Here is a 15,190-nt window from a genome sequence, read left to right as displayed (position 1 = left end):
ATTATCCTAATTTATGTCTCAGAAAACTGATCGTATGAATTCAAGCCCAGCAGGGTGGGGGACATGCAGGGTTCGGGTGAAAAAAGAGCCCTTCACAAAGTCTCAGAGGATTTTGTCTATTAGGTTTTGGCTGGAGCTTGGACTAACGGCATCTCTACAAGCTATGGAGATCACAAGGGGTCCAAACAGGTATTTTCCATCTTAAAATATTAAAGCTTGGGGGGCAGGCATAGGTCTTTTCCACTATTTCCCCCCTCGCCTTGTTTCATAAAATGCCATCAGCAACATGAATGGGAAACAACTATTAGATCATATCACCCATTAGATGCCAAGACAAATTATATGATTCAACCCATATTATTTGGAAAAAAAAACTTCCAGAAAAATCCAAACATCCAAATTCATGGGCAAATAATTTGCTTTACAAAAGGTGGAGGGGGTACAGGGTGGTGAGATCTTCACCAGTAATCAGCTGAAAATCTCCATGATTCATGGCAGAAGAACTAACTTTGACAGAAGATAAGACTCAAAAATCAAATCTCCCTTCGATCCTATCACTAGGCATGAAAAGTTTTGGACTTTTTTCCTTTATGAAAAGCACAGTGAAGAGAGCTTAACATGTTTTTCAGATATAAACCATTGCTTTTTTTCCATTTCTAGGAAACCATGTAATTCCATAAAGATCCTTCACTCAAAGGACAGGAAGTAGAATCAAAAGGATTTTAATTCCAACTACACAAAGAATTAAGTGCTATTCATAAATATGTATACCTTCATTCTCATATACATTTATGTCAACTGTTCTATTCTTATCTTCCCTTTTTTTCCCCCACCAAGGTTTGCCTGTTACCCTCTTAATGGTATTAAAGGTGCCCTTAAGGTGACAAACAGAAAACAGTAACACAGCTTTTCTTCTTTCCTTTCCATGAATTAATGTTGATTCATGCTACACTCATCTAAAACCTTGAAAAAAAAACATTCTACCAACATCTGACTTTCATAAGTGATTTACTTTAGATATATTGCAAAGATCAAGTACTATGTCCTCCATCTTAATTAATTAAAACTTTATTACTATGTTTGGAAAGCAAATCAAAATTTGACTGATTTTGCCATCTGGCTGAATAGATGTCAACTTTTCAGTCATCAGATTTCATTTTACTTGGAAAGCTTTAACTCTTTGTGGCTTTGCCTAATGACTCATTTGAGAACTGATACAGAAATAATGTTTTGTTCAATCAAGAACAACAACAACAACAAAATCTTCCTTCACAAAGGTATTTCTTGTAGTGTTAACATCCTACAATTAAATTCAAATGGGAAATAACATCTGGGTATAGATAGACCACTTAAAAAGTTTCACTACTTTATGAGAAGCTGTGCTCATTTATTTCAAAACATCACTGAAGTCAGACACATTACTTTCTTTGAAACAGGTAAGGAAGATTTGTATGACAAAATAAGTCTTAGTAAGACTTAAACTCTTGCAGTTGTTTAAGGCAAGATCAAACCACCTAGTTCAAACCCAAGAGAGTGGTTAAAAAAAGAAAACACCCCTAAGCCTTGGCATCCAAGTTTATTTCTCTTCTAATGAACTACAACTGTGTGTACTATATAAAAAAGCCACTTATCTGAACTTGGTCAGCAGTGATCAAGCACATGCTGGCTAGGCACGTATTAAGTAGAGAATTACCAGCTAGAGCAAACAGCAATTGCTATACAGAGTGGTATAATGTTGTAACAGTAGTAGAAACACTTCAGAGAAAGCAGGAGCTTCAATTGTTTCAGCACAGCACTACATTGCCAAATGTTGTATTATGCAAGCGTACCACAAACACTGTAACTACCCATCACGTGTATCAGAAATAACGCTTACACCAGTAATTAACGTATGACATCCCCCCAAAACGTCAGGCTTATGCTTGACTATGAAGAAATGAAAACAACACTGTTGAAGAAAACGAGCAACCAGTCGCGTACACCAGCACAGAGTGAATAACATAAACCTCTGCTACACCAGAGAGCAAGCAGCAAACACAAAGATCCTGTACCCTCTCTTTCACAGGGGAAGACAACACATGGCCAACAGCATGTTATGACTCAACAAGCGAGCCAAGCACCAGTTAAAGGTATCATACTGGTAAAAGCTTTCTATGTTTGCTACATCTGTGTAATAAATACAGTGAAGAGTCAGTGTCTTTGTCCTCTGCAGCTGATACTGTCCCACAGTACAAAGACTTCTATTGCAACATTTCCTATGGGCCATCTCTTTCTCTAGCTCATCCTGTCCCAGAAGTTCCTAAGTTCACGGCAGTAAGAGTTTCACTCTGACTTCTCAGAAACCTAATTTGCAGAGTATGATCACAGTATTTCATTTCTCCGCAGGATTTTTAGAGCCTGTTTAATGAATACCTCATCCGGATGAGTAAGATATACCTTTTCATTTTATCTCACAATACAAGACCACAGAAAGGAAAGAAATGGCACTTAGTGAATTCTCAGAGGGCATTTAAAATAGATCAGTGTACACTAGCCTTGTTCAGTGTACCGGTTTTCTAAGCACTCATTATGCCATCTGTCAAGGACAGAACACTGGGTAAAGACTATTTTAATCAAGCCAGTTTATTGGGATATTATTTTTAATTCTTTTTTTAATCTACAATATACAAATACACATTTGCATTTATTTGATGAATATGACAATGAAAAGTCATCTGCCATCTGAATGATGCTTCTAAAACCGTAGTCGATGATAAATGCTTATTTGTGTCAGTAAGTTTTATTTTAAATACACTGTTTCTAAGTTTGCAGCAGACTTTTTCTGTATTCTAGGAATAACTACTTAGTGGTACAGACCAGAATAAGTTATCTTCAGTTAGCCAAAATTATAATTTTTAAAGCTATTATCTATCCCCTCTACTCAAGTAATTTCCATCCATTCCCTGTCGAGTTAGATAACACAGATTATTGCATGAAGGCAGATGTATCCTCCAAACGTATGTGAAAGAAATTCTAAAAATTACAAAATGTAATGCAAACTTACCAACTCTATTCCCTGTGGAAAAGGAGTGTCTTCCCAGTCCTTCTGAGGAAATCTTTGTATTATTTTTCCCAAGCCTTCTGTTGGGCCTGCTGAAAGATAAAATTCAATTACTTAAAGGCAAACTGCTTGAATTTAAATCACCATAAATTTGAGAATATTTTCAAAATATACCAAATATTAGGAAGTGTTTTGCCACAAGAGGCAACAGGCTCCTCAAATGTGTCTTGCAAGTCATACAATAAATACAATCTTAATATTCTCCAGTAGTAACACAAGGAGTCACCACATGAAATGAAGCTGCAAGCTGCATCCAGCCTACGCCTGGCACACATGTTTTCAAAGTGACAATGATTACTGCTAATTCTAGTCTCTCTCTACTAACAGCAGTAAATTAAAAACTAATATAATGGATAATGTGATATTTAAAAAAGAAATCAAACATTTGTCAACAAGCGGTCTTCAAAAGGAAATCTATAGGGAGTAAAAATCCACATGATGTATCCAGGACGCTCTAGTTCCTTGCCAGTATTTCTAGCTTGTTTCCTTGGACAAGTCAGCAGTGATTTTCTACACAGAAAGGTGCAGAGAAAAACTGCTAATTTCTGATAACTTCTCTGATGCAATTGGGTTTTTTTTAATCCCTTCCTTCTTTTTAAGCCACAGTGCTATAGACAGGAAGCCCTTCAGAAACACCATAAATATTCAACTGTAGCATCCTGTCATCCTGAATGGTACAGGAATGCACATACAAATATGAATTTTGTTCTTCACCTGCTGAAGTCCTGGAGTAAATATTGAAAAAATTGAACTTTTTTTTACTGAATTTTAGTTCTGGAATGCACCACATTATATTATGTGGCAAAGAAAAAGCAATTTTTACATTAATCGATACTATCTTGAAGGAATGTTGAAAGCTCTGACCATTTTAAACTGAGCCACTACACAACATAAAACATGCAATCAATAGCCTTCAACTTAGGTTTTCCACATTTAAAGTAAGGTACAATAGTGGAAAGAATGGTAACTTTTCTTGCACAAATCTTGCCTTTTCCTACAGAAAAAAGCAAATTCTCTGCTTCATTTATCTTACAAATGTACCAAACAAATGGAAAAATAAATATTATTCTGATTGCTGAGGGAAACTGCTTTAACATGGCCAAGTATTTCACACGCACAAAGACCTGTATAACAGTCCATATACATTTTAAACCCAAGAAAACAAGATTTCTGTGTTAACATTACCTATCCATCAGTCTTCACTCTAGCAATTTCTGCATCTCTTGGATGATTTCAATATAATTTCAGAGGCAAGCACACACTAAACACACACATGCTTGCAAGTCAATCACTGGGTTGAGATAAGAGCCCCAGATTCCTGTTCTCTCCTCTACTCCGAAGAGGAGGAAAAAAGCAGCAGAGCTGAACAGTTACCTCTTCTGTAAGGCAGCACCCAGCCAGGGTATCAGCAGTTACATTCAAACCAACCAAGCAGAGCACACACAGCTCTGGACTATCACTGTATTTGCATTCCCTCACCCAGTAAGTGGATCATAGGAGAAACAGAGTAGATAAGGTACCAAGCTGATACAAGCATGGATAAAAGTTTGATTTGAAATAAAAACAGATACTTAGGAAACCAGGTTTTATTAAACTATACATAAAGCTTCCTAAACAGCAAAGCCGAAATTTGCAAGCCTTTAAAATATCTATTAATAGTTTTAATAGTCTATGTTGACCCATCACATTCAATTGGATCACCCTTTCTCTAGTCGTATTACAAAACTTTGAGATTAAACATTAAAATTTTTAAACATTTTCTTGTGAAATTCTCAAAGCTATCCTTCAATATTACGAAACAGTGCAAATTCTGCATGAGTAGTAGCAGCCCATATGTGTTGCTTCCTCTGCTGACACCTAAGCAGCAGCACTGAATAGATTATTTTTCTGGCTTTACCATAAAAAACAAATTTTCAGTCTGACAACTCAAGTCTGCTAGTATAAAGCAATTCATAAATCAATGTTATGGTGGAAAAAAATATGCTTCCTTTAAGCTTCCTGATAATTTACTGTTTGAGTTTGCTTTTGTCTTAAAATCCACAATAAATTTTACAAGGCATCTAGGTAGACTCAATCTGACAATTTAGTAAGAAGTATTTTCTCCAGTTTATGTATTTTTACACTTCACATTATATGATTTTCTCTTGAAAGCAATTTAGGAACAGATGTTCTTGGTACAACGGGCATATAAACTACACAGAGTAAATTCCAAACAGCAACCTTACCCCCAAGATAGCACATACTGACTGTGATTTCCCAGGGCAGCATGCTGAAGAACTGCAATCAGACTACGTTAGCTAAGAGATGTAAGTAGCAGTGAAGAGATGTAATCAGCAAATTAAAAGCCAGAGAAGGTATATTTACAGAGAAGCTGCAGAGGTGCTGAGAAAGCAGAGTTAGGATGTGCCAGAAACCAAGGAACAAATACAGACGTGGCTACAGCTGCAGTTTTTGTAAGGAAAGGGAGCTCCTTATCTATTAGACTAAGAACTGAGTAAGGTCATCAGTCACTAATTTCACTTAAGTTCAACTGTTGCCTCATGTACTCTTTCTTACACGGCACCTTGTACTGAATTATAGCTCCTCTCCCCCCACCATTTCATCTCAATATCCTTCCGAAATTAGGAGGAATAAATGGAAAGGCTTTTCCATTCCCTCACTAAACAGCTCTCAGAAGAACAGACAGTTACACACCTTCCCTCCTAAGGCAGGCAAACACACTCCTGCATTCCTCCTTTGTTCTGCAGATGTCTAGTCCCTGTTTCCTTCTTCCATGTAAAAAAAGAACAGAACAGCAACATTTTCAACTAGATATAGCAGGAATTGTTACGTATTTTGTTGCTAGCATGCAATAAACAGCCTTTAGCCTTCTCTGCTCTCCTCTTAACCTTCACATTTGGTATCCCACTCAGAGAACTCATCTTTCCTCCCATTCCTCTGTAGTCACCTACTTGATAACCTCTACTACTCTCTTCTTCACTCTGAGAGGGATGTTCCTTCACCGACTCAGTATCAGAACTTCTTCCCTTGTTGAGTTAAAAGTCTCAAATTACCATGTTATCTGCTTTTTGTAAGTCGTATCTTTATCAAATCTCTTCTTCCTCTAATTTTTCTAACACTGGTGGCTGGAGCAAGGAAGAGACAGCAAACAAATACATGCAAGAGAGCAATGAGCACAAGCACCCTCCAAGTGGAGCAGAACTTGTGGTTGAGAGGCCAAAAGCAAGAAAGGGCAGAAGGACCAAGGTGAACAGTGACACCGAGACTTCCTGGAAAGTAAGTATCAAAGAATTACAGCAGCAAAAAATGTTCAGTCCCCGCTTCATTTAAGTCGCCTAAGTCTCTCTGTGGGAACACAAGTGACAATTTTTTTTCACTCTGAATCCACCTCAATTTTCAAAAGACTGAGACCTCTGACACTACCAACTACACCTATAAATAATGAAATCCAGGAAAGCAGCTCAAAATTTCTCCATCATATTTTGAAGCTACCAATCCTGCTGGTTCTCTTTTTATTAGACTGCTAGAAAGATACTCCCATTACAGTATAGGAACTTCTTTTAATTCAGAATTGAGATGTACAATTTTATTTTTTTTAAAATGTTTAATATTCAGTCCTTTATGTCAAAATGTTAACAGTCTTTTTAGGTTACTATCCTTGGAAGGCCACTAATGCTGGCCACCAGTGTTAAAAGACCTTACTGCATGTAATTCCATCTTGCTTTCTGGAAGGATTATAAACCTCAGTAGGAATTTACCTGAAATAAACGCACCTCTGACATTTTCTGAAAGCCAGATTGAACTTCTTATGCTACCTGAACTTGCACTTCAGTTCATCTCTGGGATCAAAGAGAAATCATTCCAAAATAACTAATAATTAAATGAAAGTTTCACATGCTGAGGAGACACCTTGAAATTATATATAGAATAAAATGTTCCAAGTACTACTTAGAAAACATCTTTTTGCACTTTTCTGCATATGCATTATTATTCTCTTAAAATCTCAAGTAAAGCAAATGTGAATCCTTAACTAGATTTTTAGCATGGATCCTTTAATCCTTCTACTTACTCCTCTCTACTACCAAACATAAGTAGTTTCAGTACAACACTCCTACATGCTTCAATTTTTTTTTTCTTCTGGAGTACTGAAGGCAGGTAAGAGGATGCTTTCAAAATTGCAATCAACTGGATGCTTTATCAAGGTCTAATTGAAGCCACAATTCTGAATCTAATTGTGTAACACAACTTAGTAAGTTCCTAGATGTAAAAATAAGGCAAAGATGTACAAATACACACAAGTTGGTTTGGGTTGCTCTTACTTCAGCTAGAAGCACTTTCAAGAGAAAAAAAAAATGAGGAACAGCAATAAGCTCGAGCCGCTCGGAGCCTGGTTCAGAACATTCCAAATCATTTTACAAGGTAACTTTAAAAATATAATAGAGCACACCATGATATTGATTTATATTCTCCTTGTAGCTAAGATTAGATTACCATCAGTATGATAACAATAGGTGTTAAATCACTCTAGATACTCAATGGATTTAGAAATTTGTCTTTAGCATTGCCTAATAGATTTAGCTATCAATTCATTAGGTCTGAAACATCACCTACTTTAAACAGCGTAAAATGTCCTCAAGGATAATTATATACAGTATATACAAGCTAGACAAAGGTTTGTTTATGAACAAATGACTGCTTCATAGACCAACTGTTATTGTCACAGGAAAACCAGTGTTGACTCAGGGAATTGGTACTTCAATTTAATTTATTATCAATTAACATAAAGTTTTGACCACTGATTCAGGTACCAAGATGACAATAAACAACTGAACATGGGGGAACACTTCTTCTCTCCCTCCTCAGCGCCAACTTCAGTTCAGCGCTTCTCTTCCCCACTCTTTAATCTCAGTTTCCCTTGTCGATCCATCCATTGATCCCAATTCATTTGGCAAGGTGATAGGCAGCGCAGGACGTTGGGGTCACACCTACAGCGGTTTTATTCTGCTGTTCCTTGCCTCTTGCTCATTTTCTTCTGCTCCAGCACAGATCTACAGGCTACTGTCCCTCCAGGGGTGTCCCCAACTCGGCATGGGTTGCTGGTGGCCAGCATCCCTCGGGGAGTGTGCTTCCTCTGGCATGAGTGTGTCTCTAGCTGTGTCCCCAGCAATGTCCCCTTCCACATCTCCTGCCTCTCACGGCTGTTGCTCCATCTTAAATAAGTGTGAGCTGACATGCCACCAGCTCCTCTAGCTGGCTGAGGTTTTGGCATACACTGGGGTGTTTACACTGATTTCAAGGCTGGCTGGAAGCAGCTGTGACTGGCACAGGGTAGTTCCTGACCTCCTCTCATACAACTTGCCGCCTGCTTCCAAAGCTCGGCATTTTATGCCCAGTTCCTGATTTTTCCATCTTAGAGGCCACTGTTGGGAAAACACTCTTGAAAAAAGAAACACTTTCTATCTACCTCTAGTTCAAGTAAAGATCAATCAAATTTGGAAAAAAGAGTTTATGGAAGGATGCATGAAGGATACATCATAGAAACGTGCCATTTTAGAGTAGTTCTGTATCCAAGATATAAGCATCAGAAAAAATTAGGAAAAATAAGTATTCACATCCATCAGATGCGAATTAAAAAATAATTAAAACAACAAAGTAAAGCACTGTTAATCCCTCCATAGAAAAGTCCTGTGATAGAGATTTACAAATCTACTTATAATGCATAAAATCTAACTATTTCACATAGTTTCTTAAGTTGTATACGATTGAGATAGATGGGAAACCCTCCTTCCATCCCACCAGAATTTGGTTTGTTTTCAGGAGGTGGGGGGTGGAGGGGAAGTGAGGGTGGGTAAATGTTGTTTTGTGGTTTGTTGCTGGGTTTGGAGGGGGTTTTTTTGGTTTTTTCCTTGGGTTTTTTGGTTGGTTGGGTTTTTTAATGAATCTGCACTCCTTCCAAATCAGGGCAATTCTTCAAAATCTCAGAGTTTTATATGTTTGCAACTACAAAGTAAAATTCATTGTGATTTGATAAATTTGGAAAAGAAATAGAATTGTTATTTTCAAATACACCGGTTACTGAACTGCAATTTGCGTTTTTGTGAGAAGTTTAGACCTAGGAACACTTGAAAGAATCTCCAGTCTACACGCAGTGAGGACCTGGCCTGCTCTTGCCACAGGAAGCTTCTCACATTGATTGGGAGTGTCCTTCACCCAAACACAGAAATTTACATTTAATCCTTATACAGAAGTAAAAAGATAGAAAATGTCTGTCTTATGAACTCTACTCCTTTACATGAATGCAAAGACAAAGTAATTTGCTTAATGCTGCTACAGAAGATTAACATCTGTGCAAGAGAAGACTCAGTAGCTGCACTCTCATTTAATAATAAAGGCAATTCAGTACAATATGCTCACCACATTTTCCAATACTTTATTACTGTTGATTCTCTGTTGGCATTTTTCGATCAAACTAGTTAAACAACAGTAAAATTGTAGTAAATCCCTAAATCCCATGGTTTGGGGTGAGGGGGTGTCAATGCTATATCTGCTTTCAGCTGACTTCTATTAAGTGATTCATCTTTCAGCACAGCAGTTATGTCTAAAGATACCAGATTATTCAAGAGGTGGCTGCAACAACACCTAAGTGATTTTATATTCTCAACTGTTATAGTACAACAGGCGGAAACAGCAAAAAAAAAAATCAGATCATGGGATTTCAACAACAGCTAAAGTTTGTTTCAATATATGCTACTGATAACTATTGATAACTTTCCAAAAATACCAAAGCCACATACCAGATGTTAACTCATTGTTAAATCAAGTTTCAGTCACATTTTATTTTTTAATGATTTTTCAAACACAGACATTGTTGGGTGTTTTAATTCTTCTGATCAAGTATTTGAAAACATGCTTAATCAATAATGCAAAATTCTGTATTTTAAGTAAAGTAAGCTATAACAAATATTTAACAAAATTTGAAGACATCTATTAAAGAACAAATTAGAAAATCTGAACGGGCAGCAGGGAGGAGAGAAAACACTTATATGTATGATTTTGCCCTTCCAGTAATGTCTATACATTCACTATGCATTTAATGTATCCACTAGTCTCCCATATTTTGTATTATGGGTACAGTTACTCCAAGTCTACATGGACTGAGGCTCACTATTAGGTGGGCTTCCAAAGTGCATACACTGACATCGTGACAAACTGCAATTTCCTATTCCATTATACTGTGCAGCTCACTGGGTTACTAGAGAAGCACCTCAGTAACCTCCACCCCACTCTGGTCTCTAGTGCTTTCACAGGACAAGAAACAGCCTTTGCCCATTTTTTCTAGTTAAAAAAAAATAAGACAAGGTGATTAAGATTTCCCCATGAATAAACTGTAAATCCTTGCCACGTTCCCTCCACTCCACATCTATCCTTTCCAAAGTCTTCTTTCAAGCCCCTTGTATTAATTCTTAACACTAAAAGGACATTCCTTCAATATCCAAGTAAAATTCCTATTAACTAAAGCTAAGTAACCAAATGTGACATCACATTAAACACACACACACAGAGACACTGAGCAGCCAGTGAACAGAAGTAGTAACCTCCTTGGTTAGTATCTGCTTTACAGATCCCAGGTCTATAAAGATGCCATAGGTTTTGCTCTTCATTCCACTCTATTGAGAGTGACAGGAAGAACTGGCACTTGTTAATACTGACACCTTGTTTTTAAATTGGAAAAATAGGTTATGCCAGTGTTAATGGATTCAGATAGCCACAGTCAGCAAAAAGCATCTTTGTATCATCAATACAAAGGTTTCAGTCTTTTGGTATCCTTTCAAACAACGTGCAAGCTGCCCAAAAACCTGGTGGAAATGCCATAGCTAGCACTGCTCACTAAATTCAAATCAATTACACAGAAGTTTCTGGAGGTATTTGAAACTGCTTAAATTCAGATGCACTATACACATCACTCAAACAAAGTACTTAATATAATATACATGTGTGCGAGCATAGCATGGAAGATCACCACATATTAACAATGTGTTCCATATAAAATATTAATTGCTTTCATTATTAATTATATATGAAAAACATGCCTGGCAGTAACAAGAATTCAAGAGACATATTTCCAACAAAACTACTGCCATTACTATTATTAAGCACCCATATTGTTATCCTCATCCTACAAAAGCAAAACTATTCCTAGACCTTAACTGAAGTATTTTGCCTTTTTTTTCCTTACATTTTGTAGTAAAATATTTATATGTCATATAAAGTGGGGTACAAAAATTGTGAAGATACCACAGCAATTTTGAAAGTTGAAAATGAAATTGCAATAGGTGTAAAATTACACGAAAGATGCCAGGTAGTAACAGTAATCATCATCATCCAACAGTATCTTTACCTTTAAGATGGCTTAACTCTTTAATCCATTAAGAATCAAAGCTGCCCACACAGTAATTCAGGCTCCAAATTTCTAGACATTATATTCTTATCCCTGCAAAGTACATGTATATATTGAATTTGTCCAAGACCAAAACTGACATTTCAGCCTATAAGAACGCTGAATGAGCAGTCTATACCTTAAACTATTAAGGAAAAAATAACTTTTCTCCCCAGCTAACCTCTCCTGATCTGTCCTCTTTCTCCTTCTCCTTTTCCCATCTTTTTTCTTTAAACAATACAAACATGCAACACATTAAAATTCTGGCATAATTTGCTGGTTCCTGAACCCTAGTCCCCTAAACTCCCTTCTTATATAAATCTTTCCCCATGAAAGGTCACATGCCATCTCTTGCTTGCCCTTGAAATTCCAGAAGCAAGCTGTTAATGCAACTTACATTCCAAATTAATGAGAACTGTGATAAACTCTGTCTTTTCACTTACAAACCCCTGATAAAAATACATTTGAGCTCTAAGTATTGTTAATCATACATGCAAAGCTTTGGATGTAAGCACTTTGGTGATCTGTTACAAAACATCATTTTCAAGTCTGTGCAGAAGAAACACTGCAGATCACAGAGAAAGAGCATCAGTGATTATGCCACACAAGATACATTAAAACTACTATTATAGAACCAATATATAAAGCTAATAAATAATTCTAAGTACTCAGAAGTACAACTTTACACATTCAAAGTTACAAACATACTATCAGTGTGAAAGATATACAGATGCAGGTGGCAGAGTACAGTACTGCTTATACTTCTTTTCAAAACAGTACCTAGTACTAAAGAAATCACTAAATTCCGCTGTGAAGTAAAATCCTTCTCATATCAAAGTTCCTAAACAATTTGAAACAACAGAAGTTTTAAACTATCGAGGATTCTTGTCACTTTTTAGTTTTGGAAGATTTCATGGAAGCAGTTCATGGAAGCACGAAGGCAACTCATATTCCATCTTATGCCTCTGTAACAGAGAATAGACATGTACCTGAGGTCTCCCCATATCTTTAAAAACATCGCTACAGAAATCTTGATGCCAGAAGACAGAAAACACCACAAAAGATACCTGCATTATAACTCAGTCCCAATACAGAAATCAGAGCTGGGACCAAAGTGAACAAGAAGCCAAAGGAGAACTGATGTTAAATACCTAGAAAGAAAAATATTTCTTTGAGAGGCTTAAAACACATGGCATGAAGTTCTGAAAAAATCTGCTCAACCCCCTAATATATAAGCACATCACAATGTATGTGCATCTTAAAGTCTGAAGTAGCCTGGACATCAAAAACTACATAAAGAGCACTTAACTCTGACATATTCTAGAGAAGAAAGACTTTACTGCAGCCTAACAGCCGCAAAAGTTTAAACAAAATGCTGGCACTTTTAGGAAGATGAAGTGAAGAGAGGCTATGACACAATGACCACAGGCACTATTTCTACAACTGGCACAATTCATAGTCAGTTCATCTTAATCAAGTCCAAGAAATGCATGCAACAATCTTGGGAATTTGAACAACAGACGGTCCAGAGGCTTGCCAAATTATCAAGGATAGAACAAATAATAGGATAAGATGATCCTCAGGCCCTTTTCTTTGTAAACAGGAAAAATTTGGTGAACTTAAAAAAAAAAAGCAGTATTTCAATCTTCCCCCAAATACACCAGCAATGCTAGCTAGGACTACCTGAAATACCTGGTTAGTCCAAATTCCTGAATGCCTCAATATTTATTTGATTTTGGTACTTTTCTATTTTGCAGAGCCATTAACCCATCTTACACATAGGGGAAGGAAGCACAGAGAAAGTGATCTATGCCCCCAAAGGATGTACAAGAGACAGGCTCAATCGGTATCACCCAAATCTTAGATTAGTGCCTTATTCACAGGATCACCCTTCCCACTATTGCAATAGATATTCTCCTATGCAGGTCAACTATGAACTTCATTACTGCTGGGTATCAGAAATCATTTCTATGCTTTGTAAATAAAGGAAGAAAAATATTTTAGCTTGTATTTTAATTAAAGGGGGGGGGGGGGCAGGGGGAAATATGGCAATACATGCCATATCTCATTCCACTAAACCAACAGACGTTTTCTGCTTAAAGAAAGCTAGCAATTGCTACTCAGTTAGAAAACCTCTAAAACAGGTTTGAAAAGTCTGGGGAAATTAAAATGGATAAATACCATAAATACCATAAAAAGCAGAAGAGGAAGGAAATCAGAGAAAAGGGAAGAATGGGCAGAACAAAGCAGAAAAAGAGGGGGAAAACAGAGACATTATAATTATCACCACAGGTTAGATGTGTATTTACTTACTGCAGTGGTGTCCCTCTAATACCGCTCAGTATCAGGCACAACAGCACCGGGTGATGGTGCGCACAATGATTTGGTCAGCCATGACTCCATCAGCTTCTAATCCCTCTGAAGAGCCACATACCAAGTGTTACCAAGTCACTATTATACCTGAAAAACTGTTAGTCACGTAAAGTACTGACCCATTTTGAAAGCCGTGCTTAAGACCAAAACCTTAGAAACCAGTGGAAATGACCTCACTGACATTTCTCAACTTTGAGTTCTGTAAAAAAAAAATTTCTTTTTGCTGCTGTTGCATCTACTGTTTTTAAAAGCCTGTGTATGTAGGAACTTCTGCAGTAACATGACATTTCCTTTAAAAAGCTTTTCTGTCCTAGGATTCATGAAGGCTTCAGTTATTGCTGAAGAATCCCTTCAATACCATCATCCTCCACCTTTCCCTTGGATTCCAACTCCCTCAAAATTTTATCTGGATAAGTTACTGACAATTAACACAGCTTGGCTGCAACAGCTGGATCTCAGGACTCTTCCTTCCAAATGGAAGTTTGGGACATAATACACTTCTGGACAGACACTGTATTTTTGCTGGGTGGACAGTAACACGGCTTTGCAAAAGTCTGAAGAGGAAATAACAGGCAAGAGAAAGCAACAGTAAATGTTAAATCATTTCCAAGTTACTCCCTATCCAATGGTTGGCATAATATTCAAGAAACTGGAAAAAATCTTGGAGGACTGGTAGGGAGAAAGTTTCCTGCTCACCAACAATTCTCCTTTTTGTTTGCAAACAATCACTTTTGCAGCTTCTGGACAGGAAGGGAAGATCAGACTTCAAAACAAACATTCTATGTTAAACAAACAGTCTTTTGAACACACCGAACTGAACAAGACTTCCCCAGCTCTCTTGGAAAATTTTTTTAATTTATTTTCAAGGAAGATACAAAAATTAAGATGACAAAACTGTACTCAGTTTTGTACTCTGAATCAATGTCTTGGAGCTTCTCAGACTGATCACAAAAAAAAAAAGAAAATTTAGGGAGCTCCTCAGTTCTAACAAAGAATGTATATTGCTTTGCTTCAGAAATAACACTGTGCTATTTATTAAATTTGATTTCTGTTTTCAGTAAGTTATCTTCCTCCCACAACCACCCTTTGGTTTATCTTTAGCTGAAATACCAAATAATTAAACATTAAGCTCCACTTCGAAATTTCTGAAACATAACTGTAAGATTATAATTTTACTGTAAAACACTTTCACATTCTCAATATTATTTCAACATATTAATCATCATTATTATTATTAATCATTTCAGCATACAAAATTAGAATACTTTATTACAAAACTA

At 36.8% G+C, this 15,190-nt stretch overlaps 1 protein-coding gene across 6 annotated transcripts in view; it reads right to left on the bottom strand.

Annotated features, from left to right (window-relative positions):
• Window positions 1–15,190, bottom strand: part of SBF2 (SET binding factor 2) — a 268,358-nt gene that overhangs the window by 214,121 nt on the left and 39,047 nt on the right. For 4 of the 6 annotated variants that reach the window (XM_054826388.1, XM_054826392.1, XM_054826390.1 and 1 more), the window contains one exon: window positions 3,044–3,132. In XM_054826388.1, the coding sequence (XP_054682363.1) occupies window positions 3,044–3,132 (89 nt within the window). The remainder of the gene's footprint in view (window positions 1–3,043; window positions 3,133–15,190) is intronic. The other 2 variants (XM_054826389.1, XM_054826394.1) reach the window with 1 other exon arrangement.

The sequence above is a fragment of the Grus americana genome, chromosome 5, assembly GCF_028858705.1.
Source record: "Grus americana isolate bGruAme1 chromosome 5, bGruAme1.mat, whole genome shotgun sequence".
In the NCBI taxonomy this organism is placed as follows: domain Eukaryota; kingdom Metazoa; phylum Chordata; class Aves; order Gruiformes; family Gruidae; genus Grus; species Grus americana.
Note: the sequence above shows the minus strand (reverse complement) of the source record. Positions and strands in the feature narration are given on the sequence as shown.